The sequence below is a fragment of the Cavia porcellus genome, unplaced genomic scaffold, assembly GCF_034190915.1.
Source record: "Cavia porcellus strain 051 isolate PalLab524CR breed Dunkin Hartley unplaced genomic scaffold, mCavPor4.1 scaffold_29, whole genome shotgun sequence".
Classification (NCBI taxonomy): Eukaryota; Metazoa; Chordata; class Mammalia; order Rodentia; family Caviidae; genus Cavia; species Cavia porcellus.
The window spans coordinates 14234978-14252375 of record NW_026947512.1 but is presented as its reverse complement, the minus strand read 5'-3'; the positions used below and the strand labels follow the sequence as shown (position 1 = coordinate 14252375).

The following is a 17398-nucleotide window of genomic DNA, read 5'->3' as shown; positions in this document are numbered from 1 at the left end:
CTGTCTTAATACCTACGAATACATCACTGATACGTTTTTCTTTTTTGTGTATGTGTGTTTTGCTTTTGTTTTTGTTTTCTGTTGTGTGGAGAATCCATGGCCTTGTGCATGCTAGTCAAGAACTCTCCCACTAAACTACACCCCAACCCTAGTTTTTCATAAGAGAATCTTGCTATGTGGCTCAGGTTGCTAGGTTCAAGAGATTCTGTTGCTTCGACCTTCCTAAGCCGCTGGAACTACAGCAGCTTATTTAGTTTCCTGTTACATATATTTTTAATGGTTGCAGGATAAGCAAAATAAATGCTATACTTTTAAAGGTGTCAACATATGTGTCTTTCTCCCAAGCAATTATATTTTACACAAAATAAGAATTAAATGTCTCATATGTAAGACTCTTCTTTGATCTTACAGCTCATATATTTATTTACTATATTTCCTCTAAAATTAACTATCAGTTTGAAGTATCAGGAAGAAATAAGGCTACTGACAAGCAAATGTACAATCAGTCCTTGATGATAATTACTTAAGTTTGTGACCTCAGTAAACACAGAGATATCACTTATTAATATTCTCACATGTTGATGGCCCATGCTAACTTAAGAGAACAAACTTAGATACAGAGGCCCAACTGTGATCAAACAGAAATTAACATGCCTAGTTTCAGATTCTAAATGCTGCAGGGTTTACAATAGAGGAAGAAAAGATGAAATACCTAGGAAACATCAAGGAAAAAAGATAAACATGAAGCCTGGGCATATCACTAGGAGGCCGTGTAACAGAAGCCATGAGGACAGTGCACGCATACGTGCAAAGATGAGTGGGCTTACAGAGGGACTGGGACATAAAGAGGGTGGAACTCTGCCTCCCTCGAGTGAGCACTGCTGCCGAACTTACACACGTTCTGACGCAGACGCCCTTACAGGAAGACCCTGTCCTCAGAGTCCCCAACAGTAAGACCAGTAATGCGTCTTCAAATGCATTTTTTAAAAGGTAGACTGCACCTCGTTGGGAACTGAGACACACATTTGATGCAAATGTTGCTTGACACTGAGAGTATTGTAAAAGGTAGGTAAAAGAAGAAAAAATGTGTCCCACCTCAACTATAGCAAGTATATCACGCTGACGCCCAGCATGCAAAGTGACTTTTGTATGGGGAGCTCTCTAATTATAGCTGCTGTACTGTCTGTTAAAATTTATATAAACTTAAAAGTTCCTTTAAGGTTTCTATGAAGGAATTTTTTCCCCTGGGGAAGTCAAAAGAGAAACCATGTAGTTAAAACTAACCAAAGGCTAAAAATGACAAAATAAATAGATAAATGTAATAAAACAATAAAATTGAGCAAGGAGTATAGAATGAAACTAAGCATGCACAGAACCCTGAGTTTGATCTCCATCACTAAACACCCTCCAAAATAACTGGCCAAAACTATCATAAAATAAAGATGACAATGATGACAATGGCTACCCACCATTTTTGAGAACACAGTAACAGGCTATGGACATTTGCAAAGTTGGGGGTCTTGCCCTATTGCTTATGCTGGTCCTGAATGCCCGGGTCCAACTGACCCTTAAGCCCCTGCAACCGCAGGTATTCATGGCCATAACTGGCTTTGGTTATTTTTTGTTTTTTAATCATGAAACAAAACAACATTCAAATAAAAAAAATAGACATTTCAGGAGAAAAGTCATTTAAAAGAAATAACATTAATATATAAGGTAAGTCTATAAAAGTGGATCTAGTGAGCGTTAAAATGGACTTCATATAAATCACGGGGAGGAAACAGCATTTAATTAGCAAGTGTTAGATGGGAAAAAGACCCTATAGAAGTATTTAAAATACCAGCCCAAAGGTAAATGATAGGACTAGGAACATGGCTTGGTGGTAGAATATGTTCTTAGCACGTATGAAGCTCTGGGTTTGATCCCAGAACTGCACATAAAAAAACAAAAAGGTAATTAATAGATATTCAGAAGGGGCTGTTCTGCATGAATAAAATATTATTTATTTGTTTCAGTGGTGCTTTTGAAGTCTTTAAAGTAATTAAAAAGATTCTGATTAATGTCGACTGTGTAACACAAGCTCCTAAATTAAAATGTCAATGCTTTTGGAGTTTAGGATTGTGACTCCCCAAAGACAGCTCAGAATGCCCACAAAAAAATGATAATGTACAATCCTGAAAGAAAAGCTATAATAATTTCAGTAGGTTACCCAGTGTACATGTCCTGTGATTATGTTTGAATTATTGTGCTATAAAAATAATAAATAAAATTAAAATCTCATGACCTTACATTACTGAATAAACTTCAGGTTTAAAGACAACCATAAGGTAAATCACACAGAACTTATAAGTGAAAAACACTAAAATGTTTCATATATACATATATATTTGGTACTAAGAATTGAACTCACAATCTAATGCTTGCCAGGCAGGCATTGTACCACTGAGCTATATCTACAATCTCTAAAAATATTTCTTTACTCCAATAACTAAAAGTCATACAAAACTAAGACAGCCATCCAATTAGGGATAAAATAGTAAGTGTCTGGAAACCAGGTCAGCAAAGAAAGCATAAATCCTCTGTAGTCCTACTAAAAAGACTTAAAGGTGACTTAAATGATAAAGTCCTTCATATTCTTTGATCAGATGATATTATAAAAGTGATAACAATCCTCAGCATAATAAAAATCCAAACAAATGTCATTAGGATTTACTAAAGACAGTCAGTAGCCTATCGTAAATTTGCATGGGCAACTACCTATAAGATACATATTGAGAACTAAGTTGACTTTGAAAAAGAGAAACTTCTCTGAAAAGTCATATTTGTAAGAACCATATGGTATTAGCTAAAAACAGAAAAAAAAATAGCTCATAAAAGCAAAGAACAGAAACCTCAGAAACAGATTTTATCTATATATATGAATGCTATAAATGTATCAAAACCACTGAGTAAAATTAGTAGATTATACTGGAAAACTGTCTTGCCGTGTGGAGAAAAATAAAAGTATATCTTTACCTTATACTCGAGAAGATTCTAATCAAGAATATACATATAAAAGGTGAAGTTATAATAGAAAAATAGAAGGGAGAATTTTTGTTGCTTAGGAGTCAAAGAAACTTAAATGAGAGAAACAGTACAAATCATAAGTTGCAAAAAATTGGATTATATAAAATTTAAGTATCTCTGTCAAGTAAGCACATTATAAATTTTAAAGGATAAAAACTAGTGAATGATATTTGCTATCTAAAACCATTTCTTCATATCCAGATTCAATAACTGCACACAAATGAATCTACTCCAAATCTTCTAAATAGGAAGAGATATATTGTATGATGTGACTTAGGCTTACAGACTCTTAGCCAGCATGAATTAAAAAGTCCTAGATCTTTTCAGAAACTACTCACAGAGCCACAGCACACGACCAGACCACCAAAGAAGCAGCCACATCCTCTCTGATCCTAAGTTCCAGAAACTAAAAGCACACTTCACCTGCACAGACACACCCTGCCCCACCCATAACCTCCACAAAGTTAGTGCCTGCACAGGAGATCCTGCTAACATGCCAGGAGAAACAGTAGAAGTCTTAGGCCAGACCACGGCCTTTGAGGTGTGAAGCAAAATTATCAAACATAAATCACATCTAAACTCAGACCTGCAAGGCACTGTGACATATATTAATTTTAAATTCCTGAACTTTAATGTAAGAAAAGAAGACAAAAAGGAGGCTTTGTACAATGTATTATACCCCTAACATTAGTAATAGGATAAGATCTAGAATATATAAAGAACGCCTGTGAATAACAACAAGAATCAGTAAACCCTATAGGAAAATGTAAAAGAACATGAACAGGCAATTCATAGAAAGATAAATTCAAATGCAAAAAAAAAAAAGCACAGTTTTTCTCAAAAGCATTGATCATCCAATAACCACACTCTGTTCTGCAAAGTAGAACAGAAACAACTTTCCTTCTTAGGAGTAGTGGAAAGTATATAATGACAACTTGCTGCGAAAATGGAGTATAAACTGAATTGTAAATGTTCATTGTATGACTGATCAATTTCACCCCTTAATATACCTGTCAGAGAAATTCTTGAAAAGAACCCCTTACGAGTGTATTTCTCAGAGCATTTTCTATGCTGGCCTGAGAAGTAAAGGAATCTAAATGGTTGCCACTGCGTGGTCATTTAAGTAAAATCTAGACAATGCATCTATAGCCACAGCATTGCAACTCTAGGAAAAACATTTAAGCACCTATCATAAAAGCTGAATGGTGCCCCATGGTGGTATACAACCGGGCAGAACATTTCCCCCTTTGGAATACTATGTAATAATAAGAAGCAATAAGCTACTCAGAAATTTACACAGAAGAATCGGTAGATTTTTTTTCCAAAGGCAGTCACACTTAAAAACAAATGAGGTCTACAACTTGAAGGTAATGTATTTGTGCAAAGTAAATACACGCAGAAATACTACATGTTTTACTAAAATATACATAATTCCAAATACATGAAAGCCACTCTTCTAAGTTTATTGGGGTCTAGGAATAGGAAATAAAATGTGGAATGGGACAAAATGCAGAGTTCTGCAGAGGCGAATAAAGGGAGTTTTGGCATAGAATGAGAAGCATCAATGAATGGAAATTTTTTTCTCCTAAGAATTCTGTCAATGATATCAGAAAGAGCCTGAGATATCTGAAGAGTAATCAGAATATTTAGAAGTTTAAGTAGAGATTGAGCAATGTGGAAAAAATGCTGCGGAGCATTAAATTTGAATGTGTGTTAAATCACATACTATGCCTATTACATAAAGCATATGTGTATGATCTGTCATACGATATTATTTGCATATTAAATTAATCTAAAATCTGCATTCAAATGTAAGGAGCAATTACCTAACTTAATATGTAAACAAGCCACAAAGCGCAATTTCACTTGAAAGTATATTCTGGGTTTCTTTTTGTTTTTGTTTTTTTAGGTATCAGGAATCGAATTCAGGACCTTGTACTTGCCAGCCAGGAACCATGCTGCTGAGCTGCCCTGGAAATATATTCCTTTTCTTTTACATTTTTTTAATCTTTTTTTTTTTTTTTTTTTGCGGGGGAGGGGGGTACCGGGGATCGAACTCACGACTGCCTGCTTGCAAGGCAGGTGCTTATGCCGTTGAGCTAAATCCCCAGCCCCGGAAGTATATTCTTAAAACAAATAATCAAGTCTTGGCCAATCATAGCAGCCAAGCATCCAAACAATCTACAAATATATAGTTTGAAAAATGTATTGCAAAATAATATCCCTATTGTTATCCCATTCCTTTTAATCTTTTAAAAGAAAAGAAAATTTGTGCCTTGACACTGAAGAGACTCCATGTTTACAAAACCCTCCTGCATGTATATGGGATCCTGTAACAGTTTTACTTCTTACTAGTCTTCACCAACCTGCAATAGTTTAAGGCCAATAAAATTTAAAACTCAGGGAGCTTTCAAAACTTTTCATTCTCTGAGAAAAATTTCCTATCAATGCAAACTCCTAAGTGTACTGACTAAAAAGTATTTGAGTAAATAGACATACAATAGTAGGGAAACTGAAAATGTAACCAAAACAAATGAGTTAAAGTCGAAAATTTAGTAGTGCTTGCATTGAAAAATTTAAGAAAAAATGGGAAGCTTGTAATCGTAGATGATTTTCACTGCTGAGAAAGATACTGAGGACTTAAGTATATTCTGTGCCCATATTAGAAAGACTTCTTGTTCTAAGTCTCCAGGCAGCCCATTATACAGAAGAGCTTTACCTTCCATGATTTTCACAACATAATTACTTCTTCAGTGTTCAGAAACCCAAGGTCCTGCATACATGTTGGATAATGACAACCCAACCACTCCAAACCACCTTCAGCATGAACCAACAAATTAATCAAAACTATCAAGGTAAAAACAGCATTGCTCTCACTACCATAGAATCCTTACCCCATGATACCAATGAATTCTCTAGCACTAGGATTTTCCTCAATTCTATCAAAAAAGAGGCACTTTCTACATGCATTGTATCACTAGTGGGTAGAAATTGTACATGCAGGAACCATCGCCTCCCTAAAACCGCGGGTTTCAAAGGAACTTGGAGGGGGCAGCTTTTTCAGCAACACTTGAAATAGAACTCATGGTCTCATGCATGTGAGGCAAGCACACTACCAACGAGGGACCCTCAGTGCCTGCCTCTAAGAAACCAAAGTACTAAGCAGTACAAGGGCTGAAGGTGTAGCTCGACAGTAAAGCTGGTACAGGTCTCTGGGTTTAATCCCTAGCACCACACACACACACACACACACACACACACACACACACACACACGGAGGTGAGGAATCATGGCCCCAAGCCTTATAGGCAGCCAGTGGCAAAACTGGGAGGGGAAGTAATTTGAAAGACCCCTCAGCCTGAACCCTTGCCAGAGTGTTCTCTGGGCTTACTAATAAACACCCCCCCCCTTAGTAACTACAACAAGCATTCAAATGATACAGAATTACTTTCCATATACTCCACTGTATTACCAAATACTATAACAAGGAACTTTTGCCTGATGTACAAAAACATTCAATCGGATAGTCTAAACAGTTCCAAGCATACTTTCACAATATGCTTCCCAACACATTATTTCAAGAGGGCTATTTTCAGCCCACCACAGCTCTAGCTTAATTGATAATAAAGCTTCCCGTGGGTGCGAGGTATGCTACTGCCTTATTGAACCACATAGAAGGAATAGCAACAATTTTCCTGTCCAATCAACACTTGCAAGCACAACTTTGTAAAAGTGGAAGGGATCAATTTCCCCCTTTTTTATCCATCATGAAGAAGATGTCAAAAGAAAAATTTTCTGTAGCATGGTTAGTGTCTTTCTAGCCAGAAATTGTTATTTTGTTCCTATAATTTTAATAATTACCTAGAGTTACTACAGTTTCAAATTGATTCATCATATTTCCATATACTTATATCATTAATGTTGAAAAGCCTTAAAAAGTTTTCACAGATGCTAAAATTACGTCCAATAACTAATAATTCACAGGCAATACTCCTTTGTTTCTTCCTAATGGTCTCTTAATGCTAAATTTCATTATTATTTAAAATATAAAGGCAACAATAAAGAGATGAATGAATTTTCTCTATTCCCTTTACCTCTTACACCATTACCAATAACATTTATATTCGATGCAGGAAATGCAGCTCAGGGAAATGTATATATGACTGAAAGCTCAGAGTTACTAAAAACGTCATTATGATTTTAAAATTAACCTTCAGAGTAGATGTTCTAGCAACACATATTCTGCCAAAGTTATCATTCTACCTTCACAACTGATTCAAACACACTTCAAAGAAACCAATTAATCTCAAATGCCAAAAAAAAATCAGTAATTTTCAAGTTTCAAATCCACTAGTCTTAGCTGCCATTAAGAAACCTGAATGCCCAACTCACTGTATAAACACCTGAAAAATATTTGTGAACAAATACTCATCAAGATCTTCATTTATGCAGTGTTATGACAGACAGATGGAATCTGGCAGGAAAGAAGTCTGAAAGGATCCCTAAATCCAAGAAGCATGTGCAATATGATGCAGACAGCAAGCACAGAGACAGTGAGATGACAGCCAGTTAGGTCTCGCTGGAAAAGGTGCAAAACGGAAAATGGAATAAGCCTTTTTCAGATGCTAAATCAAGAGAGACAACTCGTGTGTTCCAAGAGCATAAAACAGCAAGACAAAGGCACAAAGTCGGGAAAAAGAAATGCATTTCACAGAACAGCAAGCAGATGAGTTGTCTAAAGAGTTTGTGAAAGGAATTGTGGGAGGGGAAGGCGGCCAAGTCAGGCAGTTGTGGCCTGATGCTGTGCTGAACAGAAATACTGAGGGTGTGGGCCGCAGCCTCCTCCTCCCCACTTTCTCCCTTAGAAAGCATCCTTTCCCCAGCCTCACAGCCACACCCCCATCAGATGTTTTCCAACTCCCCAGAAGATCAAAATTCTCCATAAAGTGATTCAAAATGGTTACAATCACATAAAAAGAAATCATATAAAACTGAACCCCCTGCCCACAGGAAAAAAAAACAAAAAATCTAGTGCTTATAAATATAAATTTTCAATTAGTGTCTGATCAATTTATATCCTGCCAAGTTTTGGGGCAATTTCAGAATTGTTAGATTCAATTATAACAAATCTGGCTCTTTCTACTTTAAACAATGAAATTTATTAAGAAAACAAATCAGGACAGAAAAGTAATTACCACCAATTAAATGCTTTCTGGATAGCGGGCAAAGTGGCAGGAGCCTTTTGTACACGACTTCATTGAACCTTCACGTTACTAATGTGAAATTATTTCTTCATCTTAATATATATGAGGGAAAATTATATGAATTGCTTAGCTAAATAGCAAAGCTAGGATATAAACAATAATAATAATAGAATGTCTACTGCTACCATCATCAACATATTTTTCAGCAACTTTTTAATAGAATCAGAAGGAAAAGCATTGGAAGCATCTGTTCTATTTCAGATGCTCATGGCTTAAATCCAAATGCTTAAATGTACTTAAAACTAGGCCAGTCCTCACCTCATGAGCCAGTTATTAAAATCCATCACTGAAGCTACTGGAGTACGTGACTTTGATCCAACCCATAGATCTAAGGAAAGCAAGGGACAGAGCATGGCACCGTGGCATATGCCTGTGGTCTCAGCTACTCAGGGAGGATGTGAGTCCAAGGTCAGCCTAGCTGACATGGTAAGAACCCATCTCAAAACAAACCATAAGAAACGATGTTTCAGACCGAACTAAAATAACTTAAAAATAATGTCTCCAGTCCTCCTAGCGGTGTTACATTTTCTTCAGAGACACAGAGGCAGTAAAGCAATATTTAGGGGAAAGGATAGCATCCTTATCACCACCTTCCTTTTACAGTTAGATATAGTACATGTCAGGGCTAACTCTACATTTTTTTCACTTATTGGACATTAACTGGACATCTGTACTCTCTCCAGTGCTACTGATGGAACTCAGACTGTTCCTAACCTTAGAAAATACACTGTAATTAACTAATAAGCCAAGAGAGAAAATGTGTACTCCCAGCATGGGGCCTTCCTTTTACTTATACAAAAACCAAGGTAATTTTTAGAAAGGCCAAAATGAGAGCCTTTCTGAGCTCAAGCCCTTTATTAAGTAGCCCTCCAAAGGCTCAATTATCCACCTGGTTCCATTCTATATATGTTAACAACAGGTTTGTTTTTTAAAATCCCAAATGGGTGGCTGACTAGCTTAATGCCATTAGGCAAGTTGCTTTACTTGTCTGAGCCCTGCATTGCTCATAGGAAAGATGAGGATAAACAGCTATGCTTCAAGACTGTCGTAAGGACTAGAGAAAATTATATAATGCATCTACAGAGAGTCTGGCATTAGGAGAATTGCAATAAATAAAGCTAACTTCATCATTCCAGACTTTACAAGCCAATAACCAATTGACCAGAAAAATCGCATTGTAAGGAAGTAGGGAAGGAGATGAAGAAGAGGAAAGGCTCCAAGAGCAGCTAGCGGACAGGAAGGAAGAGGCAGGAAACCACCAAGACTCTAAAACTCAGAAAGCACAGACTGAGTCCGCCAACCTCCAGCCTGAAATAGCTGTTGAGGGAATCACTAACATTTTCACAAGATGGTCTGCCTGCAGATGACATTAAACTCTTTAAAACAGATGAAATTTTTATACCGTGTCTTTTTAGAAAGACAGATAAGTATATAATAGACTTTGGGAAGTGTCCTATCAAAATGATCTAACAGGTTAGGAATAGAGCTCAGTGGTAGAACACTCGCCTTACTGGGGCAGAGTCCTAGGATCGGTCCCCAGCATGGGGGGTGGGGGGGAGTGTGACTCAGTATCATGTGATTAACAGGTTAAAGTTCTAGACTTCAACTGCAGAACTGCAGTACTGGGCTGGGAATGTAACTCTGTCAGTCCCAGAGTAACTGCTGAGCAGGGGCAAGGCCTTGGGTTCTATCCCAGTGCAATACATAGACATACACACACACAGGGACAGAAAGAAAAACCAGAAAGAAGAAAACTCGATTACCAAGCTTCTGCTGTGATTAATGAATAAAGCATGGGCATCCAACCTGTTCATTTGTTTGGGCAGCACTGAATAAAAAGGGACTGTCTTTAGCCAGCTAGGTAGAATACATATGTGAGTCACAAAAGTTCCTTTTAATATTCAACTTAGTAAACACTTTACAGAAACACATGAGCCCATGTTTAATAATTAAATAAGAAAGCTTCACATGTCTGCTTAATAACAATAAACACCCAACGATGTCTAGGGCTCATACATGGGTAGGTGGGCTGAAATCCCATTGTTACTCATCACTGTACCCTGCTCACCCAGGAACACATAGGCTCACATGTGGGCTTCCATGGGACTGAGGTGCAGCAGGTGCAGGAGGCAGAGTTAACTCGGCACCTCACCTTCCCCACACAGTGCAAGGCTCTCACCTACACCCACCAAGTTCAAGCACTGTGCAATCCAGTCATGAAAACTATCACTAAATATCATCTCACTGCGTCATAAGGTTACTACGTCGTGGGCCTGCGTAATAGTTGTCCAGGGTCACAGGTTGGAAACACTTGAGTAAAGAGATCTCTCAGTTCTTTCCTATTAAATGTGGAAAACTGTATTTTGAACAAATTAACTGTGATATCTGTAACAAGCAGTGGCTAAAGGTACTGTCCGTTTCTTAACAGCTAAACAAGATCCTGTTTTGGTCTACTGCCTGGCTAATGTTTTTCTATCTCCCCAAAATATTCTAACACGTGAAATGGAAATCTCTTTTCACCAGAATATTCTCCCTACATTTGCAAGGCAGGAAAAAAGGAGAAACATCTGTTCTTTCCTGCAGAGCTGACAGATCTCATTCTATGGTTTAAAGATTTTTAAAAATATTTATGGATACATATAATCACCTGCTTCCAACGCAACTGGCAATTAATTGATCCAAATACATGCATGATCAAGGCCAAAGAACTGGTTCCCTAAGGACAACACTAGTGCTCCCCAAACCCTCTGTTAATTTCCAAGACACCCATAAAATAGCAGTGTGAAAAAGGAGCAAATGTGGTGGCCGATCACACAGAAGGAGTCAGCAGCTGAAACCCAGGGGCCTGTGTCAGTGTGGATCTCCCACTGCTCCCCGAGTTTCCACGAAGTTACCTTTAAAAATCTGATTCACTCTAGCCAATTGTTACCTTTCATTTAGTCCAAGGAAGATTCAACCAGGAAGGAGTGCATGTTATTAACAGAAATCAAAAACACCCCATAAGGGGAAGATGGCGTAGACAGATGCCACAATGTGGTAAAAGAGGACTCTTAATTTCCTTACAATGCTGAACCAGAACAAGCAAGAGTACTCAGAATCAATCAGCAGACACAGCTCTACTTCCCTTTCTGCCTCTGCATGAATCACAGAACGACTTTGAGAAAGTTATTTCACCTTTTCTTCTAACTCCATTTCTTCCCAGTCACAGGTTAGGTTAAATCTACATATTTTTCCTCCCTGATCTATGCTAATGGGAGGAGATTAATGTACAGAAGCTGATATACAAAAATATATCTGCTATATCCAACTATCAAATACAAAGTAGGTAACATCCACATCATCAAAACACTAACCCTGTGCTTTTACTGTACACAATAAAAACAAAAAAAAATCTTGGAAAGTCAGATAGGAAAGTCAGTGCACATGCCTATAGCAGCTAGGGAGGCTGCGACATGAGGATCTCAAGTTCATGGCCTGCCTGAGAATTTGGCCAGTCCTTATCTCAAAAATGAAAAGTGTAAACGGATATGAAGGGATATGGTTCAGTGTGCAGTCCCTGGATTCAAGTCTCAGTACCATCAAAAGCCAGCTGCTACCATAGGCCTCCTTTATGATGCTAAATTTCAAATTTAAAAATACGGTATTAACAAATTAAAAGGATATACAAGTCCAAGAATATGCTTTTTAAAAGGAAACACAATTACAACCTATTTAGGGCTCCATGATCTTGCAGAACTCTGTAGTCCTCATCTGACAAGCCTTCCTATTCCCCCAGAGACAAGTCACTTTTTCCTTGATGTTTTTAGGAACCTGTCCTACATATCTGTAGGCAGATACACAGATAGATATATAGACTGTGTACACTGGACTTTCATTTTTCTTCTGAAGTTGGGAATGCAGTGTGGGATCTTGCACATGCTAGGCAAGTGCTTTACCACTGATTTATACCCATATACTTTGCATGGTACTTATTGGTGTCTCCTCTTAGTGAAACTATCCCAGTATCAGACTGGGGCTGTAGTTCACGAGAAAATGCTTGCCTAGTATGCTTGAGGCTCTGGGTTGCATTCTCAGTACCAGGAAAAAAAATTTATGTAATACCTACCACCTAACATATTCCCGGGCACAATGCGGCTGCGCAGTGTGTATGTGTGTGTTTACACACGTGTGCATGTTCATGTATGTGTGTATGGTGTATGCTACACAAAGGAAAAAAATTTCCAGTCGTATACTACCCCTAGAAAGAGCAATTATTAATATTAATCATTGAAAGTCATAATTATGGTGAATAATTTTCATTTTGAGAAAACTTATAAATGAATGTGATTCAAAGAGAAAAACCATGATTTCTCACCAACACTAAATTCACAAAAAGTGCTCAGAGAATTTCTACACACATGCAAGGTCCTGAGTTTAAGCCCCTGACTTTAAAAAAGAAATTGGAGAATGTTTTAAGCTTCTTTCATCAAAAATGGTCTTTCAAGGGCAGGCATGGTGGCACATGCCTGTAATCCCAGCACTTAGGAGGCTGAGGCAGTAGGATTTTTGCAATTCAAGATCAGCCTAGACTACAAAGTAAGCTCAAGGCCAGTCTGAACCACATAGTAAGACCCTGTCTCAAACAAAAAAATAAAATAAAATAAAATAAAAAGAGGTCTTTCAATTTTTGTGTGTTTTGCTTTGGTTCTGGATTTGACAACTTACATAATGTATTGAAGACTATAAATCCTTTTAACTGAACATACACAGTTAAGAAAAGGCAGGAAAAAAAGCTCATTTTAAAAAGCTACTTTTAAAGATTCTATAAGTGAAAAATAAAAAACAGCCCACAGATGAAAATAAAAATATAGCCTAAAAAGTAGACAGCATAACATAAACAGCAACTAGCCAACTGAGAAGCTGTCCTCATTAAAAATTTCATCACAGGTACCCTCTTTATTAAATAACAATACAAGACTTTAAAATTACATTTGAAATTGTCAGTTAATTTAAATATTTACCAGCACTGGCAAAAAATGTTGCATTGTTTTTTCCTATTCTAATGCTCTGTTTCACTTCATAATTAAGAGTAGTTTACAGGAAACAAATAGATACTTAAGGCACGGCCTGGGGACCCATCTGCCTGTAAGAAAGGATAAACTCATCTTACTGCTTGACCTTTACCACCTTGACTCCTCAGCTGTGCTTTAGCTGTATGAGACCACAACAAATGCTAAGACAGAGAGGTATTGGCTGGCCCACGGGGTGCCTTTGGCCTTCTCCACTTCACGACTCGTCACAGCCCATTCTGATTGGACCATGAAACCAGATGAAAACCTCCCTATTATTCCATTATCTGTTCATTTTCTAATAGCGCACACCAGATTTGTTTGCATTAGGAAACAGGAGTGATCGCTCAACTTCACAAAGTAATGGTACCCACTTGGACCTCTGCAAGATAAAAAATAGATAATGTATGCACATGTAGTTATATATACATGTATACTCACATACACACATATGCACATACATATGAACAATCAGAGATCGCCCTTGTAAAGCAGTGGAATGCCTTGGGTCTCCAACATCAATCCCTTAAAAAGACGGAGAACAATCTCGTTCCTGACATACTGTGGGGTCAGGAAGTAGGAAATATGATATGGCTTAGCTAACAAGGCACAAAAGGGGTCAGTCTGCCTGGAGGCACCCAGAGCACTGAAGAACAGCAGATATTTGGGAGCAGTGAGCACAGCATCCCTTTCTTGAGATGATTTGGAGCAGACTCTCCTGAACTGTTCCCTTTACCACCCTGTGAAGACACAGTAAACCAGCACGTCTGTCTGTCCAAGGGTTTCACGCAGGCCTGGGCCGGGCAGGATTCCCCGGCAGCGGGCGGGTGGCAGGTGAAGGCCCTGATTGGCAGGCGACCTGCCACCTGGAGGCCGGCCGAGGCGCGCTCACCTGTGAACACGTTCTGGAAGCCGTCCGCGGTCGCCTGCGCCCCAGACGCCTTGGCGCCCAGCGCGGGGGTCACCCCGCCGCCGTCCGCGGCCGCCCCGCGCCCCAGCAGGTGAGCCGAGCCTCCCGCCCGGGGCGCACGGGCGCCCAGCTCCTCCGTCCAGTCGGCGGAGCGGCTGAGGCCAGCGGCCAGCGCCCCGTCCGCCCGCTGCTTCTTGGCCGGGGCGGCCGCGGAGGCCAGGGCGGGTCTGGGCCCCCGGCTCAGGGAGGACTCCAGGCGCCTCTTGATCCGGGGGCTCTGGCTGGGGGACTGAGACGGGGAGTGGTTGGGCGAGCTGAGCTGCCGGGTGGTGGTCTTGATGTAGCAGGGGCTGATGAGCGGGTAGGGCTTGAAGCAGCGCGGGCTGGGCGCGGGGCTGCCGGGCAGGGAGGCGGCCGCGGCGGGGTCCCCGGGCCCTTGCGTCCGCTCCTCCTCCGGCTCTGGCCCCAGCTCCTGGGGAGCCTCTCCCTCCTCCCGGGCCCACTCCTCTCCCGGAGAGCCCCGGGGGGCATCCTCAAAAGCATCCTCCTCGACCTCCTCGTCTGTGTCCCGGGCTGCGTCTGCGCCCTCCGCCGGCCCGGCTTCGGGGAACGGGAAGGCAGTGCGCGAGTCTGCAAGCGGGGACTGGGCCCCGGGGACTCCGGGCGCCTCGGAGGCCCTGCGGCTGCGGGGGGACGGGGGCTGCGCCGGCTCCCGGGCCTGGGCAGCCTGGGGCTCCGGCGGGGCGGGGAGCGCGGACGGTGCCTGATCCGCGCGCGGACCGCCCGGCGCCTCCCCAGCCTCGCCGCTGGGTCCCTGCAGGAACCGGTCCAGGCCCAGGAAGGCCCCGGGAGGAGCGAAAGCGGCGGTGGGGGTCGCTGCAGGCTCCTGGCCGTCCTGGAGCTGCTGCAGCTGCTGCAGGCGGATCGCCTGCTGGATGTCCGAGAGCAAATCCTCTTGCTCCGTGGCCGAGTGGAAGCTGTAGATGTCCGTGTCCGAGCCCGAACTGGTCCTTTGTCCATCCTGCGCCCCCGCGGCGGTTTCCAAATCCTCAGCGACCGGCTGGACCCCTGCCCCAGCCTCGGGAGGCCTAGGACCCTCTGGCCGCGTCACCTCAAAGGGGTCGGCACACTCGGTATCCGACAGGCCTGTCTCGTCCGCCGAGAGGCTGAGGTCCGGGGTCTTGGTGCGCAGGGAGTGAGCGCTGTCCAGCTCCCCGGTCTGCAGGGCCTGGGAGTCCAGCACATCCTCGCGGGAGCCGCCGGCGCCCTTCCCCTTGGACAGGTTCTTCCTGATCCGCAGGTTGGAAAACACCGAGGCTCGGGCGTCCGACTTGCTCTTCTTCTTCCCGGACTCCCCGCCGCCCCCTCCCCCTTTGCCGTGCTTGCCCAGCGCCTTCTTGCCGGCGCTGCCCTTCTTGGTGGCTTCCACATCCCTGGGCCCCACAGCATCCTCGGCGCAGCCGCCGCCGCCGCCTTCGTGCGCGGCTTCACCTGCGCTCCTCTTCAGCTTCCCATCCTGGTTCCCCATGGTGCAATCCCGCCGCCGCGCCGCCGCGCCCCGGGGACTCAGGCCATCGCGGGCCTCCTCGGCCCCCGGCCCGGGCCAGGGGGGTCTCGCGGGCGAATCAGGCAGCTGGACGAGCCGCTGGGAGGCGAGGCCGACGAGCGCCCGGCTGGCCCAGCTCGCATCTGCTGCCGCTTTGCATAATGCGCGGCGGCTCCCGCGCCCGCCGTCCCTGCGGCTGCGGCTGCGGCCCGGAGCCGGCGGGGCGCGAACATGCTCAGTACAGCGCGCCGCGCCCGCCAATGGCTGCGCCCGACGCAGCCACCGCCTGGCCCAGCGCCCGCCGCCCCCGCGGCCCCCGAGCAGCTCGGCGCAGAACTCAGGCGCGAAAAACGTTTCCTCTATCTCGGGGACTTGAATCTCCACCGTGCAAATCGAATGCATGGGCCCTCCCACCTCGCAAAGAGCGCGTCCGTTGGGAGATGCACCCGCAACTTCAAAGCTCCGGGACCTGCAAAAACAAAAAGTTCAAAACATTAGGAGAAAATTTCAGACAAAGATGGGAGGGGGAACCGAAGCCCAGCTCCAGTTTAGAAGTGCCACAATACATAATATCACGTTCAGGCACGCGCACATCCATCCGCCTGCTTCTGCGGGACCCCTTAATACATATTGGTGAATGAATGAACTGTTGTTTCTTGAATAATTGATAGTCTCCTGGAGCACTCCGACATGCTCCAGCATATTGGCTTAGGGAAGGTTTCTACCAAGGTGCTGCACTGGGTTTTACAGACCCTGCTTCCTCAGGGACACCTTTGCTGTCATTTCCAAAGTGGGCTGATCAAACTTTTTTTTTTTTTTTTTTTTGACAGTAAAAAGGAGAGGCAGAAAATGCTGAGATTAGGGTTGATTAAAATGCTAATCTCCAAAATTCTATGTGTTTACCATATAAATTAAACAGCATTGGTATTCAAAAAGGGTTTGGTGCTTAAACTATAACTCCCAGGAGGTCAAACTCATCAATATTAAACATGTCACTGTTGTGGCCCTGTATAAAAAGAAAAAAGACAAAAAGGAAACACCCTCTGCACAAAGAATCCGACATTATGCCATTAACCAGATTTTCCCAAGCAAGTCCTTGCAGGTAGTTGTCTTTTACCAGGGCTTCCTAACATTCTTGCCTTAGTATCAATACAAACACTTTTTCTCATTGTAAATTGTTATTAATTTAGCTATTACATTAAGTGGTCTGTATTTTAAAAGTTTTTTTAAACATTTCGGTATCGAAAAAACTCCAGTCAGTAAGCGAACATTGGTATTAATACAACTTATTAGGCTTGGTTAGAAGTTCATGTAAATTTCTTTGAAAACATGAAATAACTTGGATTAATTTGGCAGTTTTTAAAGCAAACCCAAAGGAAGAAAAAGTGCCCCATATTATATAATGCAATTTAAATGTGGCAAGCAAAAGCAGTCTCCCTCTGCCAACTATCGGCCAACGTTTTAAACCTCTCTCCTTCAACACCTTTATGAAAAGAAAAAGTTGGTCCTATAAGTCTGAGGGATAGCTATATGTAGCAATGATTACTAGCTTATTTTAAATTAT

The 17398-nt window shown here is 42.1% G+C and overlaps 1 protein-coding gene across 2 annotated transcripts in view; it reads right to left on the bottom strand.

Moving 5' to 3' along the window:
* Fmn2 (formin 2) overlaps window positions 1–16099 on the bottom strand; it is a 308299-nt gene extending 292200 nt beyond the window's left edge. For both annotated transcript variants that reach the window (XM_063240263.1, XM_063240264.1), the window contains exon 1: window positions 14271–16099. In XM_063240263.1, the coding sequence (XP_063096333.1) occupies window positions 14271–15816 (1546 nt within the window). In that variant the 5' untranslated portion in view covers window positions 15817–16099. The remainder of the gene's footprint in view (window positions 1–14270) is intronic.
* Between the last annotated feature and the right edge of the window lie 1299 nt (window positions 16100–17398).